Here is a 26,817-nt window from a genome sequence, read left to right on the forward strand (position 1 = left end):
TATCACGGCTAACCTCAAATTTATCTTATGTAAATATTTACGTAGGCTAGAATGGCGAAAAATAAAGGAACGCAAATATCGTCCACTACGCTATTTGCATTCCCCTTTTTTTCCCGCCGTTTTATCTTACGTTAATATTTACGTAAGATAAATCGGCGAAAAATAGGGAACGCAAATGGCAGCCGCTGTAGCCACCGCCATTTGCGTACGCTGCATTTTTGTGGGGTTTTTGACGTTAGCTGTGATAAGAATTTATGTAGCCTATTCACAGCCTCCTGGCTGGACGCAAATGGCAGCCGCTACTGCGGCCGCCATTTGCGTCTGCACCAGCCCGTCCGCAGCCAGAAATCCGGCTGTAGACAGCCCTGGCCGGCTGCTCCGCGGCCTGGCTGCAGAGCCGGCCGCAGAGGATTCCGGGGTGGGAGGAGTGGAGTGCCTTCCCCACCACGAAAGAGTCCGCGAAAAGGTGAGTTTCGTACATCCCTACCTGCTGTTGATACAGGTTTGGGAGAAGGGGCTACACAGCTGGAAGGGGCAGCTGAGCTGGGTTGGGTAGAGATGAACTAATCCCTTCCTTACCTTGTTCCGGTCCAGGGCTTCCGCGGTGGGGGGGAGGCGATCCGTCCCTCCCCCCGGAATCCTTCCCGGCCGGCTCCTCCATCTGCTGCTGGGCTGCGGTCGCAAATGGCAGCTGCCGTAGCGGCCGCCATTTGCATCCCTGAGTTAGCCGTGATAGGCTATGTAAATACTTACATAGCTTATCACGGCAAAGAGCACGGACGCAAATGGCGGCCGCTATGCCATTTGCGTCGCTGCTCTTTTCGTGATAGGCTACGTAAATATATATATAACCGCCATTTGCGTCCCTGCGTTAGCCGTGATAGGCTATGTATATATTTACGTAGCCTATCACGAAAAGAGCAGCGACGCAAATGGCGTAGCGGACACTATTTGCGTCCCTGCTCTTTGTTTGATAGGCTATGTAAATAGTTACATAGCCTATCATGGCTAATGCAGGGAGGGAAATGGCAGCCGCAGACCGGGGCAGCCATTCGCGGCTGCAGACCAGGGGCAGCAGATGGACCGGATGGCCGACACAAGGTAAGATATGTCCCGGAGGAGTTTCGCGGGGTGGTGGTGGGGATTGCTCCATTCCGCCATGGACTCCAGGGGGCCGGATTCTAAAGAATCCGGCCTCACTGGAGTCTGTGGCAGAATTCTCTAACATCCCTAGAGCTGGGATAAAATTGCCTTGGCGTTTGTGTAAGAGGAAATGAGGATGCAGAGGAAAATGCAGATTGCAGGATGAAGCTTTTAACACGTTTTTAACTTTACAGCCCCTTTCAAACAGTAATTGCATGAAGGAGCTGCACATGGGGACTGGGGCTATACCGCTAGCCCTGCCCCACTTCCGGCATGCCAGTAGCCCTGCTCCCAGGTCCCACCTACATGAACACAGAAGGCCCAAAGGATCGGGCCAGTGGCATGCCTGATGCTGGGATCGGGGCCAGTGGTGTTGTGCCAGTCATCACATGGAGCCCCTTCACCCGATGTACACACGAAGGGAGTTTACGTGTCTCTCGTGTACTGAAAGCAAACGCAGCAGGCATCAGATGAAAGTCTGTGGGAGGAAATCAAGCGCCATGGTGTTGATCACAGATTAACTTTATTTGCATTGTTACTCAGGCGGGTTCTGTCCCTTTTACACTGACTAGCCCTGTAAAAGCAAATACAGCTGTACTTCGTATGCTCTTTGGTTTGGATAAATATAAAAAAAGCAGATAACGCCACACAAATAGTTAACAAAAAAAGTATTTTCCAGGCTACAGATTTTTTCAAGGTAGGGAGACTAGGCAATAGTCTAATTCATAGATTACGCTTCGTTATACATATATATGTAACAGCTTGAGTTAAAAAGGGATATCCTGAATTGAGCGGCTGGGAGGCTTCTGAAGGAAACAGGGCTCAGTTGTCACCACCACACAAAGCCACTAAAATGGCTTCATAATCACCTTTTGTTTCATCCTAAATGGGAACAGCAAAAGAGCAATGTTAGTCTAAACAGTGACCAACAAAACAAGTCCATTGCTGCTAGGCACTGCGCAATGAGGAGAATGGCTCACCAAAGCTAAGGCCATTCCCCCCCCCCATTCTAAGTCTATATCACACCATGCATGTGGCCCTTGTTGCCACAGGTCTAACTGCAGCTACCCAGCAAAGGGAAACATCTTCTGGCCCATCCCAGAGTTAATGGCACAGAACGCACATCAGATCTAATGTGACTCCACGGAAAGCAATTCTTCAGTTCTCAGGGAAGTCCATAGCTATGCTGAAAGAGAACTGTCCTTCTGTAGTCCAGCCAGAACATATCATGAACATATTTAGGGTGCAATCCTATCCAGATTGACGGCCGCCTCCAAACTCGAAGGCGACTGCCTATCCAAAGCAGGGCAGGAGAAGCACGGAGGGGATCATTCCCTCCATGCTTCTCCTGCCCTGCATTTTCAGCTAGACAGCAAATTGCAGTTGTCTAGCCGCGGGAGGACGGAGCAGGGGAGGAGGCTGCTGTACAACACACTGGATGTGCCATACCGGCATTTCCGCCCTCCCCGCCCTGGAGCGCCCCCCGGAATGCCCCTTTTCAGCCACTCCGTGCTCCTCTTGCGAGCGCGGAGCACAGGGCTCTTCCGTGCTGCCCCAGAGGCAGCGGAGAACTGGGGGGAGGTCAGTTCCTGGAAAACCAGATATCCTATGGCCATCTAGCCACTGTCTAGCAGCCATAGGATTGCTCCCTTAATAAACTAATAGGTGCTTAACTTTGCTGCAAAAAGCAAAGCATGTGCTTAAGACCCAAGGGAGAGTAACATCTGTGCCAACAGAAGCCCCAGTTCAATAAAGGATCCAGCCAGATATCTCCTTAGCACTTTATTTAGTATAACACAACCTCGTGACTACTAAGTTTGTTTTTGTAAAAAAAAAAAACAGGGCTACTAAAAATGTTCCAACTACATAACAAAGTCATAGCTGTAGCCTTGTGATGTTGATGGGAGCCTTACTGCTATTTCTTATGGGACCCCCTAATATGAGTATTTTCTCTCACTAGGAATAAGGGTTGTTTGTAAGTCCCTGACCTGCTTTAAGACCTATTGTAAGCTCAGCAGCCAGGGCTCCGGGTCCAAATCCTGAACTACCTAGCCCAGTTTGCCGTACACTTATTAACTGAAACTTAAGTTACATACCAAAATAGCCTGGCAGAGGGATTTGCCATACAGTTGCCTGTAAAAACCTTTGATCTCATTCATGTCGACCTCAGAACGCGACACCATGATCCTGTTCAGAGTTCTGGTGCGTGTTCCAGAACCCTGTTAAAAAGAATTGAAAGCAAACTCATTACATAACTCATTACTTTTTACTATAACTGGCTTAACTCTGTCCTGCTCAAATGACATTCTCAATTTTCTGAATTATTTTGACCGTTTCTTCAGACCTATCAAGAGGGAGAAGGTCAGTTCAGAGGTCTCCACTCAAGAGAAATAGCTGTCCTTGCTAGGGATGGCAGAGAATTCCGCCACAGACTCCAATGAGGCCAGATTCTTTAGAATCTGGTCCCCCGGAGTCTGTGACAGAATGGAAGGCTTACCCCCGCCTCCGCGTGGAATCCTCTTCAACTGGATCCTCCAGCAGGCTGCATTTACCTTAAACTAAGGCCTTTACAGCCGCAAATGGTGTCCCGGACGCCATTTGCAGCCACAGTACGTCCCCTTCAGCCAGTGATATGGCATGGCGGCTGTATCACTGGCGCTTTGGAGCCGGCCGGCGCCTCCGCAGAATCTCCATGGAGCGGAGCCAGCCGGCGAGGATTCCGGGGGGGAGAAACGGATCGCCTCCCCCACCTGGCAGACCCCCAGCAGAAGGCAAGGTAAGGGATTCGTACATCCCTAGTCCTTGCACATTTACTTAGAAAGTAGTATTTACAAACCTCATCTGTCTACATCCATATGAATTTACCTTGGGCCACTGCCTGAAATTCTGCCTGCTTCCGTCCCCTTCCGGTTTGCCTCTGTTAGAGACAGACTCCTAAGGGTCTCTCTCTTGACTATGACTCCTGTCAGGTAGGATTCTTCATAGACAATGCAACATTGTCTATGAACCTTTCTGATTTTAGGTACTAGGGAAAGCACAACTATCATAAATGAAAAATGCATATTTTCCAGTCACTCCCAGACACTGTTGGCAATGCAGGTTATGTATATAGGATCTTGTGTGCCTCCAACTGCAGAGGCTTATGAGCATTTCACACGTGCAGGAAGTCGGGACACAGAGTTCCTCTGTATCCCTTTCAGCAGTAAGACTCTTGAAATGCCTGCAAAATACCATATTTCAAGGTACAACCCCTATCCCAAAATGACGTATGTATGTGCTTTTTTTCAAGTAAAAATGAAAATCATATGTGTGATTTTTAATTCAGGCCTGTTCTTTTATTAAAGAGACATGGGCACTTCAGAAAACAATTGTTGGCCCAACATGAATTCTGCTGCTACAAATAGAAAATGTGTCCAGGAAAATGAGCAGAATTCTTTTTCCTTACAACAGCAACAAAAAGGCCATGATGGGGTTAACAGGATGTCTGGCCTCCCAAGGCTGAAAACATCAGTGAGGTCATTGGAAATGATGAACCTAGGAAAAAAATGGTTTACAATGTTTGGGCTAATCCTGTCTGTCCTGCGTACATGAGCTCTGCCCCTGGTTCACAGCAACAGTGCTGCGTGCCGGTGACCTGGAGAGAAGCAGGCTGCTGGGTAACGGTATGCAAGGCACAGGAACGCCTCACATTAATCGGGAACAGCTAGGCAAACTGCACAGCATCAAGCACAGTGGCAGCACATGTAGGGTGCTTCCAGACGAGGCTTTAATGGCGCCATCGCCCTGCCTCACTCACAGAGGGGTGTGTATGTCCAGACATCGTTGTCTTTGACTCACAACCCTCCCATGTTTCCTGCCGCTTCTTCCGTCTTCTCTCTTACAGCAGGAAATTTCTTAAGAAAGAAAAGATGGAATTGCTGCACAATGGCTTCTGCTTGGTACTGCTAGGAGCCCTCTGGCCGGAATCATATCCAGGCAAGGACTAAGGGAAGGAAAGCATCCAGAGAAGCCTAGGAGGATCTTCCCGGCCCATGCAGAACCACTTATGAATAATGGGTTCTGCTTTGAGCAATTTTGTGTCAATATTTTTACCTTTATAACAAAAGAAAAAAATGAGCTTGGCCCATGTGGATGTGTGCATATATGGGGGGGGAGGAGGATTATACCACTAATCTGAATTGTTTTGCCCTACAGTAGTGGTTCCTTTCTCTTCTAAGGAACATACATATAAAGCATTACCAGCATCAGGGCTTGTGAAATTTGAGAATTTAATGTCTGAGTTTTGTCCAGTATTGTCAGTCTCAGCTGGGAATACTATACAAATTAATTCCCCTCATCATTACCAAGAGGAGAGGGCAGACAAAACTCTTGTTGGTTTCCTTTGACATAATTACAGAGAGAACCAAAACCTAATGTCAATCTTAGCATATGCCCCTAGGACAGTGTTTCCTCTTCCAACCCCCCCGCCCCTTACTGAGACATATTTTACCTTCATTGCCAGATGAAGCTTTTCGGCAAAGAAAGACGGCTTGCTTGTGGCACATTTCACTGGAAATGAAACGGAACGGTGATTATTTATGATGGGACGATAACAAAAACAAGGTGCATGGAAAAAAACGAAAGCACCTCCTGAAGATTGCAACCTTGCTACTGGAAGTTAATTAAGTACAAATTACAGTTCCATACTAATGCGTATGTTAAAAAAACAAAAAAACCAGTGGCAGCTTTGGGCAGAGGAGCAGTGATTAATCATTTTCTAGCTACAAACACTCATCTGGAAACCCTCAAGGAAGGGCAAAGCTGCTGGGGGTGATATAAGACTTAAAACACAGCTGGCAGGGAAAAGGTTAAGCATTCCCTCTCTGCTGCTGCTTCTACACTCAAGGATTGTCTCCTCCCAAAGCAGCTTTTCATTACAAAAAGTGGCCACCAGCACTAATTATTACATCAGCCTTCCCCAACTTGGTGTCCTCCAGATGTGTTGGACTGCAACTCCCATCATTCATTCATTCATTCATTCATTTCTGTACTGCCCAATAGCCAAAGCTCTCTAGGAGATTCACACAAATTTCATGCCATGTGAAAATAATGGGAATTGCAGTCCAACACATCTGGAGGGCACCAGGTTGGGGAAGCCTGTCTGACATGCAATGCATTCCAGTTGCCCTGGCAGTGCTGAATTAGTTTAGAAAGTTTTAACAGACCTCCATAATATTTTGCCAGTTCTCTGTCCCTGTCTGTTCCTGCATGCTGCTACTGCTACAGCTATCATGAACGATCACCTAGTGATTTTTAGCATCAGGAAGAACTATGAGTTCTATGGAATAGGGTCACATACCAATTGCCGTCAGGCAATTCTCAATGTCTCCTTTCAGCTCCAGGTCCAGAGCCTTGTTCATGTCATGCTTGCTGTACTTGCCGTATTTCTGAAAAACTGAAATCAAACAAAAGCATAAGCCAGGGAGATTTGGAGTAGACAGTTATGCTCTTCGTACGAGGCGTACTTGCAAGATGCAATTCTCATGCAACATCTGTGAGATATAACGAACAGCCGTAAATTACTCAACTCTTAACAGATTGTCTTCTTAGAAGCAGCCAACTGCAATAAGGAAATACACTATAAATCAAAGCCACTGATACTTCTGCTTACTTAAACTGTCGCTATTGTGCATTCTGCTGTTGCTGCCTTTTTGTCCCTGCTGGAGTAGCTCAAGCCCAAGAATTTCCTCCAATTCAGGCTCTTTCATGAGCTACATATTATGGATGTGATCCACTCAAAGAACAGACTTACTTACGCCCCAGTGAAATCAATAGGCACCATATATTACATATCTGCTTAAGAACCATTGCATTCAGCAGATTTATTTGTAACATTTATACCCAAACCTTCCTCCAAGGAACACAGAGAAACATTTCCTATTGCATAACCTCATAAGGTAGGTCAAGCTTAAAGATGGCTACTTGCCCAAACTACCCAGTGTTCTTGGAGGCTAAGGAGAAATTTGGAGGAAGGCCACAGTGGAAGTTTCCCACATCAAAAACAAACACTCTTCCATAGAACCAGCACACCTGCTTGACACAATCCAGAGAGAGCTGTATGTGTTCTTAAAGATCCTTCATCTCCAAGGATCTGAAGCACTCTGTATAATGTATCCATCAGCTCATTAAAATTTGGACCCATTCCCATATTTGCTGCTGTAAAGTTTAGAATAGTGAGCTGGAATAGAATTTAACAATACAATATGATACTGTGCTTTTACAACAGATGTTGACAGCTGCTTGTCCAACTGAAATGGCAAAATAAAAGAATAACAGAATTGGAATAACAGAGATAGAGGCCATCTAGCCCACCCAGGGCTCAGTACAGGATCTGCAATGCAAGATACAGCTACAGCATCTCTGACAAATGACCATACACCCCTTGCTTAAATTCCTCCAGTGAAACAAAGCCCACCAGCTTCTGGGGCTGTGTTTTTCATTGTTGTGCAGATTACTGCTAGGGGTTTCTCCCAATGTTTAGCCAAAATCTGCTTCCCTGCAATTTCAAACCATTAGTTCTAGTCCTGCCCTCTGCAGCAACAGAGAATAAGTTTGCTCCATTTGGAGTAGGCAGAGCATACTGAGCATTTCAGTGAGATAAATTCACATTTCTACATTTGTGAAAAGTGTCATAAACAGAGCAGGAAAGTAGGTCTGAAGGATTATCTGTCTTGAGAGGGGCTGTGCATTTCATCTCTCATTTGGGATATACTCGTTTTAGAACATCCATTCACTGGAATAGGCTTCAAAATGAATACTTGTTCAAGCTCTGCTACAGTACTGTTTAGCATTTGCATTTTTAAAATTGTATCTTGCACATGAAGGCATTCATCTTTAAAATACAAGCATTTCCCCATACAAGATCTACCTACCTCTTCGGAGATGTGGATAACTCCTTGTGGTGAGGATGTTAATGAAAACATTAACATCTGTTCCTTTTCTTCTCTCTCCAGCCTCATATAAGGCCTATTGCAATAAACCAGATAATATGAAGTGGGAGCCCCAAATATTGTGTACATAATCATCAGACTCAGTCAAAAGCAAGTAATCACACAGTAGAATTCAAATTGGGGATCAAATCCCTTCCATCCCACTTATTGCGAGAGATGCTCCTGTGATGGTCAGGATCCCTGGCCAACATGAAATGAGGTTTCCTGGGGAACCCAGGAAGTGTCCTGGGTGTCTGATTCTGTCAGGACAGCAACTGGGACCCACAGAGGCCATCAGCTGGAGTCCTGGTGTCCCACTGCCAGCCTTTCTACAGGCATGGCACAGTTGGGGGGCCCTGTGCTGGAGATGGATTCACTTGGGTGGAGAAGCTCACCTTGGCAAGAGACATAGAAAAAGAGATCTATCAAAAGCAGGGAACAATGACACAGTGACTCAGAATATACAGCCTGTTCTTACCCGTGCATCATTATCTGCCAGCTCTTCGTTCACGTGAGGATTTTCATCACGGTCACCCTGCAAAAATTCAGCTTCACTTATTATAAGTGGTACCAAATCACTGTACGCTGTTATCCCAGATTATTCCTCAAGACAACACGAGCGTGCAGTTTCACGTTTAGAATTGTGCATCGTTGAGAACTGAGTACCTTTGCTAGGGCAACCAAAGCCTTCTGGAAGTCTCCTGATGTATCTGAAATAATGTCCTTGGTGAGATCTCTCTTAAAAACTGCAAAAGAGCAAAAAAATAAAAATAAAATCTATTAAAGAAAATATTTCTCATGGTGAGACGACTCCACACCATCTCCGTTACACACGGAGATGTGTATTGACTTCTACGTCCCAGTGACATCTTGAAGACACCCATTTGGAATCATATAGTGCAATCTTGTACATGGTTACTCCCACCATATTCCACAGTCCCACTGTGTTAAATGGGGCCTATTCCCGTGTATGCATAGGGCTATAGCCTCTATGGATGAAATCTAGTGTCACACTACAGGACTTTCCCCTCCTTTCCTCCCACTGAGGGGACCACCCAAGGATTTTATTTCTTTATTTGTGCAAAGAGGACCTGAGAACCGTACACACAGAATCCCAATTTTGCCTTTATTTGAGAAGTTCAAAGACAACAGAAAAAATATACTTCCAACTAGGTGTCCAAATAAAGAATATGGCTACTTATAGGCATAGGTGCATGCCCAGACCATTTTCTTTCATGTTCAGGTGCCATAATTTGCATTTCCAGCCCTATAATTTTTATATACAGTTGGTGAAATAGAACACAAGTAGATAAACATCAGTGGCCTAGTAGCTCTTCAGGAGAAACATAATTCAATGGATTTGCCTCAGCCACAGTTAATAAGTATTCTCACATGGTGCAGGTGCCAAGGCGGGCAGGCAGGAAATATTCCACATTGTTCTCTGTGGCCCTACAGAGCAGCAGTTGCAAATCATCTCCAGTAATGAGAAGTGGGATGGTAAGGTTGCTCTCTAAGTTCTGAGTGTGACACCAGTCAGACACTTACTATACACTTTGCTCTATATCTGAACCTGAACTGAATACAAGGTTCATTTTCCTGGCTTACATCGCATTAACAAACAAAACAGCTCAACGGAGCATTATATTTTCCCCTTGCAACAGCTTATTCTATTACATTATGAAAAAGAAATAACAGTATATTACCTTCCTGATACGCTCTGCTGATTTCTCTGATTTCTCTGTTGCTCCTTGATGCCAGAATCTCAGTTAAGATGTCTTCATCAGTGCCAAGCCCCTGTTTGGTGGTAAATATATATATATATATATATATATATATATATACACATACACACACACACACACACACACACACATATACACACACACACACACACACACACACACACATTCCCCCTACTAAAATGACATAATCGGAAAAGTGCAAAATGTAGAGGCATAAAAATGGCATGCGACAATAACTGAACCATGTGTTGCATCAGCAACAATAAGGGTGACTTCATACATGCCTTAAAGAAGTTTTTGATTTAGTTATTTGTAAGGCCTGCTTCAAGGGCAAGGCTGGGAAGCAGGGAAGAAGTCAAATAAATACTAATTATGAGCCAGAATGTTAATGTACATTACAAATGCATGGTATAAACAGTGCGAGAGGCTCAAAAGTATTTAAGTCTTACATATGAAAACACCCAAAGGGTCCTGTATCACATATGATGACTGTTCCATACGTTACAGCAAAAGATACAGCCAAGCTTCTGCAGAGGATAACCACATTTTTTTCCTATAACATTGAAAGGGTATCTGTATATCTAAAAACACACAGTAAACATGTACCCAAGAGTCTCGGCCAATCACAGCTCCTGAGAACATTCACTTGCCTGAAAACATGTGGTACACACACGCGCGCGCACACACACACACACCTCCAGTAATCACAATTGTCCACGGCATATGCTTACCATGGGCTAGATCCAGACTTAATCATCCTTAAGAGTAGGTCCACTGAAATCAACAGGACTTAAGTTAGTTGTAACCAACTTAATTCCCATTGATTTCAATGGGAATATTCTAAGTATGAGTGATTCAACAGAACGTGTCTTCAGCTTTGGAAATGCCTCTTTGACATTACTGAAAAGATGCAACCACTGTGGAACCGTGAGGATTTTTGCTGTAATTTTGCTGTAATTGTGTGCAGTGTCCCTAATTTTGTGTGAGCATAAAGGCAGGTAAACTATAGGCAGGTGTGTTCAAACTAAGAATTCTTTCACACTGCTCTATGATCCAAGTAATCGTCACTTCCTCCAATACTGACCTATGCCATCCCCCTGGTGAGCTGACAGCTTTGTACCCAAAACAGAGCCACTGAGAACCAGAGGGAGGTATCAGTGTGTTCAAGGGAATCACAAGGACTGCAGAAGTGCATACAAACATTTTTAAAAATAAAAAAACAAATTTAATGGGGGGGAAATCCTAGAAAACAAGAATATAAGGCTATGCATGTGTGCAGAAGGAGAGGGAAGAGCAGGGTGACAATGCACTCACAACAGGGCCTCAGACACAGACCAGCCCTTCCCAGCTAGACTGCACCAACTCTGCTGGTCTGGAGGTTTCCCCATGCTCCTCCTGGCTCAGAGGAAGAACAGGGAAAGAGTAGGCACAAGATGCAGGGATTTCCCCACTCCTCCTGGCTCAGAGGAAGCACAGGGAAAGGTCTCTTGCTGGCGTGCTTGTAGAAGAGGCAGATAAAGCTCCCTCTTTGGCTCCCAGCCTCTGAGAGCTTTGCAAAACAGGGGAAGGATCCTCTGCCTTGCAAGGCTCTCAGAAGCCGGACACCCAATGGGCACATTTAGCGGAGCAGTTCACTCCCAATTCCCTATAATATATAATTTGTAAGGGTCAGTGCTTATGTATCCTGAAATTCAAAGCTCTTTGTCAAATTTACTTTAGGGCTGGAAAGATAGAATATAAAAATGCCTAATAAAATAGAAAATTAAAAGTGTAGCTTATAAAAAAAAAAAAGGTCAATCAGAGCTATTTAAAAAAGAGAGAAACAAGTTTCTCTATAGATAGCCGCCTTAAGTGCCATTTTTGGTAGAAAGATGGGGTACAAATCAAATAAAAAAATAGGCCTCTAACCCCAATGTTTGTTTTACATCTTTACTACAATGTCTCCTAAAGACATAATTCAAAACACTTTGCAACATTTTGTTGTGGGTCACCACTTGTTCCCTCTAATAAGGAACTCAAATGGTTGAGTGCCAACAGGACTAGAGCTAAAACAAGGCCACTGAGAAGAAGAGAAAACTATCAGCGTGCTCCAGTGAACCCTTATTAAAAAACTCAAAAAAAAAAATCCTCTCCCTGCGGCACGATGCATCTGGGTACACACTTTGTTTAAAAGTGCCCTGTAAGCCAGACATACCTTCATGGAATACCTGAGTTCTTCAGCATCAAACTGGGCTGGCGTCTTCAGCAGAGCAACGACAACATCTTCTAGGTGGCTCTTGAGTGCTTTTTTCAAAGCTTCTTCCAGGGGCTATAAGAGGAAACACATCATAAATGTAAAATAGCCATCTAGAGCATAATTTGGACCATAAAATACTCTAAGAAAGAAGGAACAATGAGAAGAGTCTTGTGTCAGTCTAATCGACCTCCTACCTAACTTTAGGCAGGAAGAATATTGTTTACACTACTTTAGAGATGTACAAGAATTCATTTTTGGATTCGTCTTTGACCAGAACTTGACCCATTTACAGCCCCGAACGCAAACACATATTTGGGACAAATATTGCATACCCCTGAGCTTGAGATCACATTCGCAAAATGTGGTCATTAGAAAAATGTGCCCTTTAAAAATGGGCATTTGGGGGGGGGGAATCATTTTCACACTTTAGCCAATGGGGGTGCGGAGGAGGTGCGCATCTGGGTACGCACTTTTTTAAAAAGGCAATTTTTTCCTGTTCAAACACACAGAAAGAAGCTCTCATTTGAGAATGGGAATGAGGCAGACTGAGCTTCAGGGTGGAACTCGGAGAACCTCAATGGGCATCGTGGATTCTCCCATCCGTATATGTCATACACTCCATATATGTTGTCAAATGAACTTATGATCCTACCCGAAGTGCATTATGATGCAGAAACATCAACCACTCCCAATGGCATACCTGCCAAATTTATTCCACCTGAAGATGTCCCTAGCTTGCTCCTTTCACCCCCATTCTCAAGTGGCACCTGTCCCGTGCTGTGTTCCTGGCTGACTGACTCCTTAGCCACATCTTTTAGGTCCAATTTAGAGTCAACCTAGACAAGACATGCGGGATCTGTGAACAGGCTTTCCTGAAGTTTAAAACAAAAGGAGCGAAGGAACCACCTTCGTCACTTGAGGCTCAGGTGGCCTCAGTGGCACAGAGTACCAACTTCCGTTGGGAGCCCAGCTACGCCCCTACCTGGACAGGGATAACCTGGCTTCAGTTGTCTTTGCTCTGGTAACCTCCAAGTTAGATTACTGCAGTGAACTCTATGTGGGGCTGCCTTTGAAGATGGTGAGGAAGCCGCAGCTCATGCAGAAGGTCCACACATGTAAGACCAACTCTGGCCCACTTACACTGGCTGCCTATATGCTTCCGAGCTCTATTCAAGGTGCTGGTTTTAACCTATAAAGCCCCACACGGCTTGGGACCGCAATCCCTGACAGCACATCTCTCCCAAAATGAGCCTGCCTATACTCTACGTTCGACATCTATGGTCCTCCTCCGAGTGCCTCCTTCAAAGAAACTTGGAAAGCGGCAACGAGGGAGAGGGCCTTCTCAGTGGTGGCCCCCCATCTGTGGAACAAGCTCCCCGATGAGGTCCGCCTGGTGCCAATATTGTTATCTTTTCTGCGCCAGGTTAATACCTATCTCTTTTCCCAGGCATCTGGCAGCACATGATGAGTTTTAATCAGTCCTGGATGTGTCAGTAGTTATGACTGACTGTTCGAAGTTGTTTTTAGTTATATGTTGTTTGTGTATATTGTCTGCATGCTTTTAAGTAGATGGCTTTTACACCTTGTATATTGTATTTTAATGTTTTAATTTCTGTAAACTGCCCGGACAGCTTCAGCTCTGGAGAAGTATATTTTTATTTATTATTTATTTATTTCATTTCTATACCGCCCAATAGCCGAAGCTCTCTGGGTGGTTCACAAAAACTAAAGAAATGTGATAATGTGATAATAGAAATGTATAGAAATGTGATAATGAGCATGATAATAATGAGAGGCCCCTGCCCTCTAATTCAGATCAGGACTGTGATAGCTTGCGGGAGGTATAAACCTTTTGCCCCATGCCACATCTAGGGAGCCTCGTGTAGTCTAGCTTTAGAAACGTATATCCCAACGATCAAAATTATCATCATCGTCGTCGTCATTTGTTCAATTTATAGCCTTCCTATATACAAATACCCTAGGTGGCATACAAAGTTAAAAACATTCATTTAAAAAACCCATGACTAAAAACAACACAGCATAAAAACAGTATATAAGAGTCAACAAAGAGGAACGACAGTTCTAAACAGGGAAGGCCTGCCAGAATAATAGAGTCTTTAACTCCCATTTAAAAACCGTCAAAGAGGTCAGCGGGCGCATTTCAACTGGCAGGCAGCGATGTACAGACTGTGTAAAATCCGCTCTGTCTGCGTTTCACAGATTGCCAGGTGCCATTTGCTCTGTCATCTGCCCACAGACGGATGCAATTTTTTTTTCATCGTGCGGAAGAATATGCAAATAATTACGTCAGTATTTATGTAAGTGCTTACATAATTTATTTGAGTACATAACATTAAGCGTATTGTCCCCCATTCCAGTCAACATTTCCTCAGCAGAAACTTACATATTTTCCTACCAATATATGTGCATAAATTTTGGGAAAGTAAAAAAAATCATCCGAAAGTCCACGGAGTCTGCACGGCCTGAGGGGGTCACTCTGCAGCAGATTCCACAGGTTGGATTCTTAGAAATTTACGGATGGCGGAGAAATCCACCACAGACTCCAATGAGGCCGGATTCTTTGGAATCCGGCCCCCCGGAGCCCGTGGCGGAACGGACTACCCCTACCGCCACCCCCCGAACTTCCCCCGGGACGGAACCTACCTGTCAGCAGCTAGTCCAGGTCTCCGTCTTCCTTCCACAGCCATCCGCTGCCGGGCTGCAGAACAAAATGGCGTCCGGCGTAGGGGACGCCATTTGTGTCCCTGCCCTTGGCCGTGATTGGCTACATAAATATTCACGTAGCCTATCACAGCCAAGCAGGGATGCAAATGGCATCCCCTATGCCGGACACCATTAGCGGCTGCAGCCTGGCAGCAGACGGAAGTCCGGCTGCGGGCGGCCCCAGCCGGTGGCTCTGTGGACACGCTGTGGAGCGGAGCCGGCCGGGCAGGATTCCGGGGGGAGGGACGGATCGCCTCCCCCTGCCCTGCGGACACCCTGACGGAACGGTAAGTGGGTTTTGTACACCCCTATAGAAATCCAAGGTCATTTTAGTCCATCTTGAATTTCCCCAGCATCCCTACTGGTAGGTGATTCCACAACTGAGGGACAGCAAAGGAAAAGGTCCTCCTCTTGCATGTGGATGCTAGTCTCACATTAGGCAACTGTAGCAGATAACCCTCAGAGGACCTTAGGTGGCAGAAAATTATGAGAGCGTAATATTTGCATTTCTTTTTCAAAGATTATGCATCACAGAGTGCTAAACGCAAAGATGTATACACAAACTACTTGCTAAGGATAACCTTTTATTAGAGACAGTACCTTCCCCTTTAATTGTTGGTAGGCCGCTTTGATCTGCTGGCGTTGGGCATTGTTTCTTTTGGTCAAAATATCAATGATGGTTGCTTCATCAACTCCTGAAATGTAAAGAAGAACAAATGTTTGTAAATGTAAAAGTTATAAAATTGGTCCATTTTGCATAACGTTGCATGCAGCAAATTATTTTATCTAATTACAATGCTGATTTTCGATTAACTACACCATTGCTCACTTTTTTCATGAACATTTTTGATAATGCTAAAAATACCTCCTTTTTGAGGTTATTTCAGCATTTCTTGCTCAGCCATTCACTTATTTGTGTCAATTGCCATCACTTGTTGTCTATATTATCATCATGCACCTAAACCTGCCCTTAGTTGCCTTCCATGTTGTCATCATGCACCCAATTCTGCCCTTAGTTGCCTTCCATGTTGTCATCATGCACCTAATTCTGCCCTTAGCTGCCTTCCATGTTGTCATCATGCACCCAATTCTGCCCTTATTTGCCTTCCATCTTGTCATTGTGCAGCTAATTCTGCCCTTAGAGCGTAATCCTATGGCTGCTAGCCAGCAGCTAAATGGCGATAGGATAGGTCGGTTCCCTGAGAACCAACCTCCACCCCCTCCCGCGCTACCTCGTAGGCAGCGCAGAATAGCCCTGGGCTCAGAAGAGGAGCACAGAGCAGCAAAAATGGGATGTTCCTGGGGGCATGTCGGGGTGGGGAAGTCGGAAATGTTGGTATGACACATCCTACGTGTCATCCGGCTGTCACCTCCCACACTCCAAGGTCCCACAGCTAAACAGCCGAAATCAGCTGTCTAGCCATAAATGCAGGGCAGCTGAAGCGCAGAGGGGATGATCCCCTCCACGCTTCTCCTGCCCTGTATTGGATAGGCGGTCACCTCTGAGTTCGGAGGCGGTTGCCTATCCCAATAGGATTGGGCCCACTGTTGCCTTCCATGTTGTCATCATGCACCCAAATCTGCCCTTAGTGGATCTCCATGTGGTCATCGTGCACATAAGTCTGATTAGCTGAGAAGCGCTGTGAAATGGATCCCTTCAATAATCTCTGATTGGAAGGGATCATCCATGTGATAAATCCAGGAAAGGAGGAAGCAGCAGCAGCCAACACAAACAATGATGACTAACAGGATAGAAAATGTAAATATTCACAGACTATTTTAATACTATTTCCAATTATAAAATAAAATTATTTTAAGTTTAATTTCCAGCAAACTAGAATTTCTAGTTTCAAGCCAAATATTGAAAGTAGAGACTGTCCACCCAGCCCTGCACAAAATTATCTTTAAAAACTAAATAAAGAATGAGGCTCTCTGAACCCCATGGATCCTGATAAATATTTGAACAATTCAGAGGACTGGGACAACATGTGAATTCCAACCAGTTTGGCTATAAGCCAGCTTCAGTTGAAAGCCCTATCAAAACTTTCATCCTCTAATCCAGTCCTCAAAACAGCAGACATCTCAACACAAATTAGACTAGTCTCTTCCTGTTAAGCTGTTGCAGGTCTCAAATATTTCAGATGCATGGAGGTAAAACACAAGAAAACCTGCACAGATCTAAAGTGCCACCAATCCAGTACACACAAAATCTACCCGAGGGCTCTAGGGGCCATAGGGGCCAGGCAAGAGGGCAGGCAAGAAGAGTGATAGAGTTCAGCATTGTGCTGGATCCTCTGCCTCTCGTGCGCAAGCCACACAACTGCAATGCAAAGAAACAGACAATCTGCCAGGTAAAAGCAAACTGCAACCCCAGCTGTTGCACCCACTCATTTCATTTAGAGCAAGCATTGATTCCAATATGCTGATTCTGATCCTATATAACAGGAGTGTAGAACATCAGGCACAAGGCCGAAATGCAGCCCACAAATTCCCCTGGCCCCACCCCCTTTCTCCCAACCACCAATCATTTGGGAGTTTCCAAGCTTTTGTGCAGTTCCAACCCCCATTAAAAAAAAAAAGGTTGAAATGCCTTTTCTACAGGCATTTCTACATGGGGCTTTTCTCCTGCACTTTTACTGGAGCTTCTGCTTCTGGATTTGTTGCAGGATAAGCTCCTTTACACATGCTTTTTTTCGGGGGGGGGGGGTTCTTTCTCTGCTTTTCTATATGTTTCATTATACAACCACTAGATGGCACTGTGGTATAGCAGAGTTGTGCAATTACATGGGGCTTTAGAACACATTTTCTAAATAATGACAGACTTTCCTCATTAAGAAAAAAAAACCCCGATAATGGTTGCAAAGAGTGGGAGAGGCCCTGGAGGATAACCATGTTGTATAAAGGACCTGCGAACTACTGTGAGTGAGCAGTCACAAGCTCACAATAAATATGTCATGTAGAAAGCCTTTAAGGCTTAGGTGCTTTATCACCTTTCATTGCAGGGATGTGATAACGCTATATGAGTCATACTCTTGAAAATATTGTTTTTGGGAGGTGGGGGAATTAAAATATTGGACAGGAGTGGCTCAATTTGCCAAACTTAACATCAGGGCAAGGTTCAGAGCTCAAGCAGGCTCATTAATTTTCCACCAATCTATTCTGCACAAGAATGGGAGTTTCAGTATATTGCTGATGGTTTCAAACCAAAAGGGGCTGGAGCTAAGCCGGGTCAGCCCTGGTTAGTACTTCGATGGGAGACCACCTGTCAATCAGGCTTCCTGCACTGAGCAGGGGGTTGGACTCGATGGCCTTGTAGGCCCCTTCCAGCCCTGTGATTCTATGATACCCCTCCAGTAATGCTGCTTGCCTGATCTCATCTGTCTGTTCTCGGAAACTAAGCAGGGTCAGCCCTGGTTAGTATTTGGATGGGGGACCGCCTGGGAATCAGGCTTCCTGCACTGAGCAAGTGGTCTTGTATGCCCTTTCCAACCCTATGATTCTATGATTCTATGCAAGTAGTAAGAGCTTTAAGCTATAATATGCTGGTATTTACAATATTTTGGCCCCACCCCTTTTGCCTTTGGCCATGCCCACCACTGAAATGCAGCCCCCATTGCTGCAGCAAGAAGGAGAAACCACCGAAAATCAGGGACACCTCTCTTTGTGTGAGCGAAGGCACCTTTCCTCTCATGCAGATCACATTTGGGATCCAAGCTGTTATTATTCATTTGTATATTTTTTTCCATCTTACCTTTAGTAGTTATGGCTTTGTCCAGTGCAGCAGCATCAGCTGAAGGATTAAAGCTAGGATAAGCATGGACTGCTGAGCCAGTTTTTGAATTCTTCTGAAAGAAATGTTGAACAAATGAAAAACCTCCTTTGCTCTAAATTTCTCTCTCAAAGTTAGGGTGAATTATATTTAGAGCCAGGTGGTTAAAGTACAAATTAATTAACAGATGCAGAATAAGACAACGCAGCTAATTCGAATAAACCTATTCATACATTTGGATAATACAACCAAAGGAGTTCTGCCTAGCCTTTCAATACACATTAAGGTGTGAACCATTGCTTCTAGTGGGCAATTATGAATACATAGCTAAGGATAGCTAAAATTCCAGATTAAGCAATCTGAAATACCAGTATGTATATGCATCCTTACGTGTGCTGTTTCCTTAGCTTACTGCATATATCAGCAACTACTAATTCCATGGTTTTGCAAGATACCATTATTTGTTTTTGGACTATAACCCTGTTCAGGTGTTCTCCTGAATGTGTGCGGCCTACATCTGCATAGGGCAGAGGTGGCAACCCTCACGCCCAGGGGCCAAATCCATACCTCTTGAGATTCTAATCCAACCCCTCAGGATCCCCCAGATGTCCCCACCCCTTTCCTCTGACCCTTCCCCCCTCCCTCCAACCACCTACTGTTATCTAGTTTCCTAGCTTTTGTGCATCCCCCACCCCCCACCCAAGGCTGAAAGGCCTCTCCTAAGGTTTTGTTACTGGCACTAAGAACTTTACATTAAAATACACTGGTATTTTGGGCCTCGCTCCTTTTGCCTTTGGTCCCTTCCACCACTGGAATGCAGGCCCAAAAGCTCCTCCAAAATGGAATTTGGCCTTCAGGCTGAAGGAGGTTCTGCATCCCTGGTGTAAGGGGATGGGGCTGTGCATGCTGCTCCCTATGTCCTTGTGCGCACCAGCCTACAGCAACTCAGTTCCCAACTTTGCCACACTGAGTGGCACAGTCTGAAGGGGCATTCATTCTGCTCATGTTCGCTTGAGCAGAAGTAGAACTGTCCATGCAGTTAGGAACCTTGCTTTATCAGGGTCTCCGATTGCATGGAGAGTTCGACTTCCATTCAGGCGAAGGCAAGTAGAATGCCCCTTCAGACCTTAGTAACAATCATATTAATCATCATTATCATTCCACTTCTTTAATTCAATTTTCTAAATGTATTTTGTATACACTTTTTATTCTTTTGGGAGTCTCTTACAATACACCGTTGTTCATCGTTGTCCATAAAGAAGGCTTGCTTCAGAAATTCTTGTACAAAAGCCATGTTGATTCAAGTTTCTGTAAAGGGATGAAGATTTGGAGGAAATGTTAGAGAATCTCCCTTCACCTTCGATAAAAGTAGCCATATATATATATATATATATATATATATATATATATACACACACACACACACACACACACACACGCAGGGCATTCTGAGAGCCATGGAACATTCCTCCTTCTTTCCCCAAGGGGCCTCTAAATGAGGCAAAGGAGTCGAAGGCATTCTCATCTTGCACTGGGAGGGGCTGCTATTAGGTCAGATGCCACAAGTACACTTCTCACATGCTGGAGGAAGTGCATTTCTCACTGCCCAGCCCAAAAGCGGCATGTGGGAGACTCACGTACCATTTCTAAGGTGGTAAAGGGAGAGGCAGATGGAAAAGAGGTGACGGCCAGAAGGAACCAGTGGGGTTCGGGTTGCCCATTCCTGAAGCGCGGTAGGGGACGCTACCACCTTACTTGCATAGCGTATCCTTATTTCTAACCTTACGGATCCATTCCCCATATCAACAGTTAGTGGGAGATAGCGAGTGATAAAACAATCCTCATATTCCTGTTACAGAGGAAAAACTGAGGCTCAGTCTCAGAGGCACTTGTTCGAAACCAACAAGTTAGTCTGAGGTAAGATCTGAGCTGGATCTTAGAGATCCAGATCCAACATTCTTCTGCACCTTCTTGGTTTCAGCCATATTAGTAATCCTACTGATATGATTTTAGGAACCCAGCCTTCATAATTTCACAAAAAATCCTTAGCATTAGCTGAGTTTTGACTCTGGTTTTGGTTTTGTTTACTTTAAATGTTTTTAACTATGTGGGAGACCAGTCTTCCCCACCCAGCTCCAGAAAAAGAAAGCAGCAGCTGGAGGTTTTCTCACCAACGGCTCAAAAATGCATACTGGGGGATGTTCCACTGTTGTAAATTTTGAAGAAAAGAGGTGCTCCTGGAGATGTGTAGGAAATGTCCAGGGACTGGCTACAGGGGAGAGGGGGGGGGGGCGGTGTTGCACCACAGACTACCATTTCAAATCTTGTGTTTGTAACCCCAGGTAGGTTAAACATAGTTCTGGATGTTACATTTTCAAAGCCATTTTACGGGTCACCAAAGACAGCTACACATCCTGTAGGAGTTGGCCAACACATGAATCCCATGGGACAGATCTATGAAATCTAGAATTACAAAACCATGCTTTTTGCATGACTGCAAACGTTTTGTTGTTGGCTGAGGGAAGAGCCACTGAATGACAATTCACACAAAATGCTTGCATAAGAACAGGAGGCTAAATCCTGTATCTACAAAAAATGTATCACGTTGCAATAGCCCAAGGAGTAGTGCAAGTAGGGGAGGCTGGTGGCTCAGTGTCAGTGAATCCACTCCGGGTTTCAGTCAGAACCAGTCAGAACTCTAAAGGAGCTATCCAGAACTCCGTTAGAGTTCTGACTCAAACCCGGAGCAGATTCACTATGCCACTGACATCGGAGCCACCAACCTCCACTGGCTTCAAGCCTGGTGTTTGAAAGGGCATCCTTGTAACGTTCCAACATTCTCCCAAGTAGGTATGCCTAAGATTGCAACTCAACTATTTCAAAGCTCTCTCACAGCAAAAGTTATTTTGCTATTTTGTCATCACCCTACATTCCTTTACAGCTCCCACGAACAATTTTCTTTCGTGTTAGTTAAAAGCTTGCAAAAACGTGTCCCTTAACGCGAAAGAAACCACCGACAACGAAGAAAAAGCCTCACACTCCTTTGAAAGCTTGGGTGGAAAATACGAACAGACTAGGAGGGGTCATACATGCTGAGTACGATAAAAAAAAAAAAATAAAGTCAACTAACTAGTTTCTTTATCTTCCCAAAAGGCAACTCATGTTTTAATTTCATATGCAAGTTAACGTTTCAAAAGGAATGAAAACTCCACTGTTGTTAAAACAGTAAAACGACTTCATGACCACAGGGTGTGTATTTTTTTTAAAAAAAGTTTCCATACAAGGAAGTCACATTTTTCCCCTCTTAACTCATTCTTTGGTGGTTAAAAATAATTCTGTTTTCCATGGTAACCCCCCTCCTGCCGCCAAAAGGAAGCAAGCGCAGAACTCTTTAATCCTAAAAGAACCAGTTTTGTAAACTTAAAAAACATAAAAATAAAGCTGTAGTTTATAAGTTTTGGAGCCTTGCCGCTCCCAGACAGTGTGCCTCTAAATACAGACAACAGAAAACTTTAATGCAAGTATACAGACATACTACAACCCTGTTCCTACACACACTGTGTTGGAAATAAGTCCAAATAAGTAATGTTTGAAAGCAAGTCAAAAGGTACACGTTTCTACCATCAAGAGCAAGCGAAAGAAAATGTCTAAAGAAATCATACCTTTTCAAAGCACAGAAATAATATTTTCAGATCTGGAAAACTACAGACTGGAGGAACTAAGCTGTAAACTTGTGGTTTTTATAAAGCCATCAGGAAGCCACACCTAGCAACCAATGCTTACTCCAACTCCAGTGATTGGTTGCTGCGTGGCATGAAGGCTAAACATGATCTAGCCAAAAAGCACACCCACAAGTCTTGGAAACAAACTGCCCCCTGAAGTGAAGAAATAGACGTCTGAGCTAATGGAGAAACTGCTGGGAGCAAATGAATAAGTCAGGCAGAAGCATAGTACTGATGCACTGAAGGTATTAACAACTGAAGTGACTTTGTAGACTACTATCACTGCCATGTTTTGTATACCAAAATGGGCACAAATACAGTAGGTACCATTCTGTTCCAGAATGGACCTCCACTGTTCCTCCCATGAACTCACACCTACCTAATGTAAAGCTCTGCAGATTCCTTCATCCTGCATCTGAGAATTAGTTGACTTGACAGTTCTGACATTTCCTTCATAGTCTCATAGCCACCATCTGCCATGCAAATTGTACTTTATTCAACATGGAGCTGAGGTTTATACACCTTTGCACTGTTAAATAAGCCTTGAACCACCCCAAATCATACACCCCTTCGACTGTGAGACTGTCCCCTCTGAGATGCACCAACATTCTCTCTAATCGTAACAGGCTTTAACATTGTGATGCCTCCAGGCCAACACTTAGGAACAAAGAACTAGAGGGTTTGTACCCTGAAATAAGCCTTAGGATACTCTAGATCAGGGGTGGGGAATCTGGAGCCCCCCAGATGTTGGACTCCAACTCCCATCATTCCTGACCATTGATCATGCTGTCTAGCACTGGTAGGAGTTGGAGTCCAACATCTGGATGGTCCCATGTGTCCCCGTCCCCCCTGACCTCGGGTGTCCCAAGCATTATTATAGGGTATAAAACCTCGAGCTCCTCCATATTCCTAAACGTTGGCCTGGAAGTATCACTGTGTCAAAGCGTGTTATGCAAAAACAACACTTTGGATTAGAGAAGGCCCTGTCGAAATCATGTACTCCTGCCACCAGCCCTTGCAAGATGCCCTAACATCATGTCTAACCCAAGGCTTCATTTTTACACAAATTGTTCTCAAGCGATGCTTAGTCAATCATGTGTCTGCTGACAAGGGAGAAGAGGGGACCCCTTGCATAACTGCAGGCACATAGCACAACCCACTGCTGCATATAAGGATCACACTGGATCAAGTTCTTTATAGAAAAAGGGTTACTTTTTCCTGCCCTTCCCCATTTTTACAAAAGGAAGTACAGCTCTTCCTATATGTGTGAGTAGTGTAACTTCTTTTTTTAAAAATAACTTTAAATAGGTGTGTTTGATTCAACAGAGTATTATGGTTTAGAGACTACAGACTTGGATGCCCACTTGGATGTAAGTAGTGATGGGCAAATTAACCCCAAGTTAGTTTGTAATCTACTTGGAAAGCAGCACATTTGTCCATTGCGAGTTCAGACTAGAGTTCTCTTTTAATATGAAATTTCATTCTATATATATGAGTTTTTGCACATGCTTAAGATATGTCGTGCTTAGGAATGTCCATTGTGGGGAAATCTGGCCCTTTGGGGGCTCATCAGATTCCCCCCAGCGCCCTTGGCTCGGCTTGTTCCCCTCCCCATATATAGCAACTTGTGCACATTGCTGCTACAATTTGCATAATTTGCAAAATGTTTGGCCATGATTTGTACAAATCACCCAATTTACAGCTGAAATTTATGCAAATCATGGCTGAAATTTGTGCAAATTATGCAATTTGTGGCAGAAAATTGAACAAATTGCAGCTGCAATTTGCGTGAATTGCTATTTACGAAAAAAAAGGTGAGCTGCTGAAAGCTCAGCGAACTCCACCTCCCAGATGGATTTCTCCAATATGCCTAATCTTGGGAGTTGTAGTTTGGAATCGCATAGTGCAACATCATTCATCACCAGTTATGTGCCCCCTTTCTGATTGTTTCTATGTGGCCTGCCTGCATGATGATGTCATGTGATGTTTACTCATCATCACTGGTCACCAGTATGAAGATGGACCCCCCCAGAGTCATCCTCCTCGTAGCCAAGACTGTGGCAGAGGCAACAGCAAGGGAAGCAGCTAAGGAGATTTCTTCAGGTATGATTTGGGGTCGTCTAGGTGGTAGGACAACTGAAAATTTGGGGGTGGGGGAATCTGTGTACTATTTTACTGTGCATACCCTGAAACTCACAATGAATTCCAAACTTAATGGCAAATTTATAATACATCAATCCAAGCTCACTTCAAAGGTGAGCATTACAGATGGATACATTTTGACCAATAAGCCAATTATAAATTTTGGCGGCATCACTAGAAGTAACAAAGAAGTGAATAAACTTGCATAGGACTGCACTGTAAAACCATTACATAGAATCATAGAATAGTAGGGTTGGAAGGGGCCTACAAGACCATCGAGTCCAACCCCCTGCTCAGTGTTAAAGCCTCATGCATTGCGAGGAATGTGGTAGAGAAAGAATGAAGGAGCTGGGACTGAATAGCTACCAGTCCCCAAAAGAGGACGCTCTGTTTAAAAAAAAATGTTTTAGAACTGAAAAGCAAAAAGACAGGCAAACATTGAACTGATACATGACAGAAAATCTCTTAGTTAAAAAAATACACTGTATTGTTACTAACCTATAATCCCTGGTTAGGAATAATTGAACAGCACTGCCTCTCAGAGAAGGCATAACACATGACTGAACGGTTTCCAAAGAACAATTAAGTAGATAATAGTATATTTTTAATGTTCAGTCTGATTGCATCTATTTATGTAGTAGATCTGAAGTGATTACTCAAACTTCAGGGAATCAGAAATGCTTCAAGGAATCAGAAATCCCCACCCTTAAAAAAAGATTGTAGAGAGCAACAGCAAATATCTTTTGAAAAGATAAAGAAACACTGCCCCATTCCTTTGTCGTTTTAGTACTTTCTATTAAAAAAAATGAATGTTTACAGAGTGAAGGTATAAAACGGAGAATGAATGGATTCAATAGCACTTACTTCTGAAAAGAGGCGTACAGGGCTGAACTATAAAGTGTTCCTGGAAAAAACAACACCCACCTCTACTATGGCCATAAACACCAAGTTCGAGTGCTTTCAGCTTAACACAGACTGTTCAGCTTGTTCAGTCTAGAGGGGAGGGACAGACAAAAGCATCAGCCCTGGGGAACTGCCAATGGAAGCTTTCTTCCCAGGGCAAATAGCAGGCATGGGAGGGTGGTGATGGCTGATTTGGATTGGGACTATGGCAGGGGCAAAGGGCAGGGGCAAAGGGCAAAGGCAGATTCCCCCCCCCCGCCTCTGTCCCACTCCAGTTCTTCCCCTTCCAAGCTGCTATTAATTTATAAAAATCACACAAGGGCTAATAATGTGGTCCATGTTCTGTTTGGCCCAGCCTTCCCCAACCTGGCAGACTCTCAGTATGCCCCCCTGCCAGCATGAGAGTTGTAGTCTATCTGGAGAGCACCAGGTTGGTTTGACCACAGATCTATAGGTAGGGCTGGATGCTGTCTTCAAATGCCCATGGACGCAGCTGACGTACAGCACAATCCTAGTACAAATACATGTATACTTGAAAGTCCCATGATGTTCATTGGGGTTTACTCCCAAGAAAGTATTCAAAGGATTGCAGCTTTAAAGGGTGTTCTTTTTTCAAGCTCCTTGCATTTTACGATACCCCCTCATCCCCTTTAAGCACCGTGCCAAACTCAGAGTCAGTGAGTAACAAAAAGGTGGAGCATTTATTCAAGGTTGCTTGTGTATTCACATTGTTCATGCTTATTGAAGCAAAACACACACCAGTCATTTAGTTCAAGGTATTTGTAATCAGTTTTCCATTATATGCAAATTTCATGCAGCCTGCATAAAATCATCCATGGATCTATCCTTTTTTTGTATGGATCTTCCTTATTTAAGGAAGTTGTTTGTTGTATGCAGGTTCTTTCCCTGTGGAAAGAACTGCTTTTACTCACCTTATTTGTCTCTAATACTAATAATTCATTCATGCAGAGATAATTGAGCTCAGTGACAGGGTTGTGGAGGTTTCTGTTGGTTATGAGGAAATCACAGATTTTCCAGTAATTTCTTGAAGCCCTAGGAGGGCTAACTCTGGCCCTAATTCTCTGGTTCATTCAGTTCCGTAACTGGAAATAAATAATAAGATTTGCCTGGTGGCAGCTACTAACGTGGATGGAGATGAGTATAGCTAATATCATGAGAATGGGGAAAACTCCCCTCTCTGCTTAGGAAAAGTCTGTGTGCCTTTAAGCTTAGCCCTGACCAGGAGTGGCTTCTATGACTCAGAGGCACTCCTTCGGCTTCCTCCTCCTCCTCGTGGGTAAAACATTTTCTTCTTTCTTTGTCAGCTACAAATTCCAGCACTCCCTTTCCCAGCTCAGCTTTGCAACCCTGTAAGCTGAACTCTTGTTATTGCCTGCCCAGGTCTACACAGCTCACTCACTATGTTGAAATCAAGACAGATACCTATTGTGTATGCTTCCATTATACA

General features: G+C 44.2%; 2 protein-coding genes across 4 annotated transcripts in view; one reads left to right on the forward strand and one right to left on the reverse strand.

The window, feature by feature from the left end:
* Nucleotides 1–1,615: 1,615 nt before the first annotated feature.
* Nucleotides 1,616–22,294, reverse strand: ANXA1 (annexin A1). 2 transcript variants are annotated; one of them, XM_084834296.1, is made up of 13 exons: nucleotides 22,245–22,294; nucleotides 19,811–19,890; nucleotides 18,565–18,655; nucleotides 15,414–15,508; nucleotides 12,048–12,161; nucleotides 9,815–9,905; nucleotides 8,778–8,857; nucleotides 8,590–8,646; nucleotides 8,055–8,148; nucleotides 6,482–6,577; nucleotides 5,633–5,691; nucleotides 3,240–3,362; nucleotides 1,616–2,025 (listed from the first exon to the last, which is right to left on the reverse strand). In XM_084834296.1, exons 2-13 carry the CDS (start codon nucleotides 19,874–19,876, stop codon nucleotides 1,966–1,968), a joined length of 1,026 nt encoding a protein of 341 aa, XP_084690422.1. In that variant the 5' UTR covers nucleotides 19,877–19,890; nucleotides 22,245–22,294; the 3' UTR covers nucleotides 1,616–1,965. The 2 variants fall into 2 exon arrangements, with proteins under 2 accessions (XP_084690422.1, XP_084690421.1); XM_084834295.1 differs by having other exon boundaries at nucleotides 18,565–18,658.
* The window catches only part of LOC146352539 (uncharacterized), a 62,097-nt gene continuing 55,501 nt past the window's right edge, over nucleotides 20,222–26,817 (forward strand). Inside the window, exons 1-2 of one of the 2 annotated variants that reach the window (XM_084834291.1) lie at nucleotides 20,222–20,315; nucleotides 24,316–24,407. In XM_084834291.1, coding sequence (XP_084690417.1) covers nucleotides 24,317–24,407 — 91 coding nt within the window. In that variant the 5' untranslated portion in view covers nucleotides 20,222–20,315; nucleotide 24,316. The remainder of the gene's footprint in view (nucleotides 20,316–24,315; nucleotides 24,408–26,817) is intronic. The other variant, XM_084834292.1, reaches the window with a different exon arrangement.

Source organism: Heloderma suspectum, chromosome 2 (assembly GCF_057233095.1).
Source record: "Heloderma suspectum isolate Gila_16-S chromosome 2, 16-S_ref, whole genome shotgun sequence".
In the NCBI taxonomy this organism is placed as follows: domain Eukaryota; kingdom Metazoa; phylum Chordata; class Lepidosauria; order Squamata; family Helodermatidae; genus Heloderma; species Heloderma suspectum.

What these genes read in the sequence shown, in the direction of transcription:
- ANXA1 (XM_084834295.1), bottom strand. Translation starts at nt 19,876, where the DNA reads ATGGCTTTTGTACAAGAATTTCTGAAGCAAGCCTTCTTTATGGACAAC. An exon ending in CAAAGCCATAACTACTAAAG is followed by an intron (nt 15,509 to 18,564) that starts GTAAGATGGAAA and finishes TTTACATTTCAG; the next exon opens with GAGTTGATGAAGCAACCATC. An exon ending in TTATCCACATCTCCGAAGAG is followed by an intron (nt 6,578 to 8,054) that starts GTAGGTAGATCT and finishes GTTTGATTTCAG; the next exon opens with TTTTTCAGAAATACGGCAAG.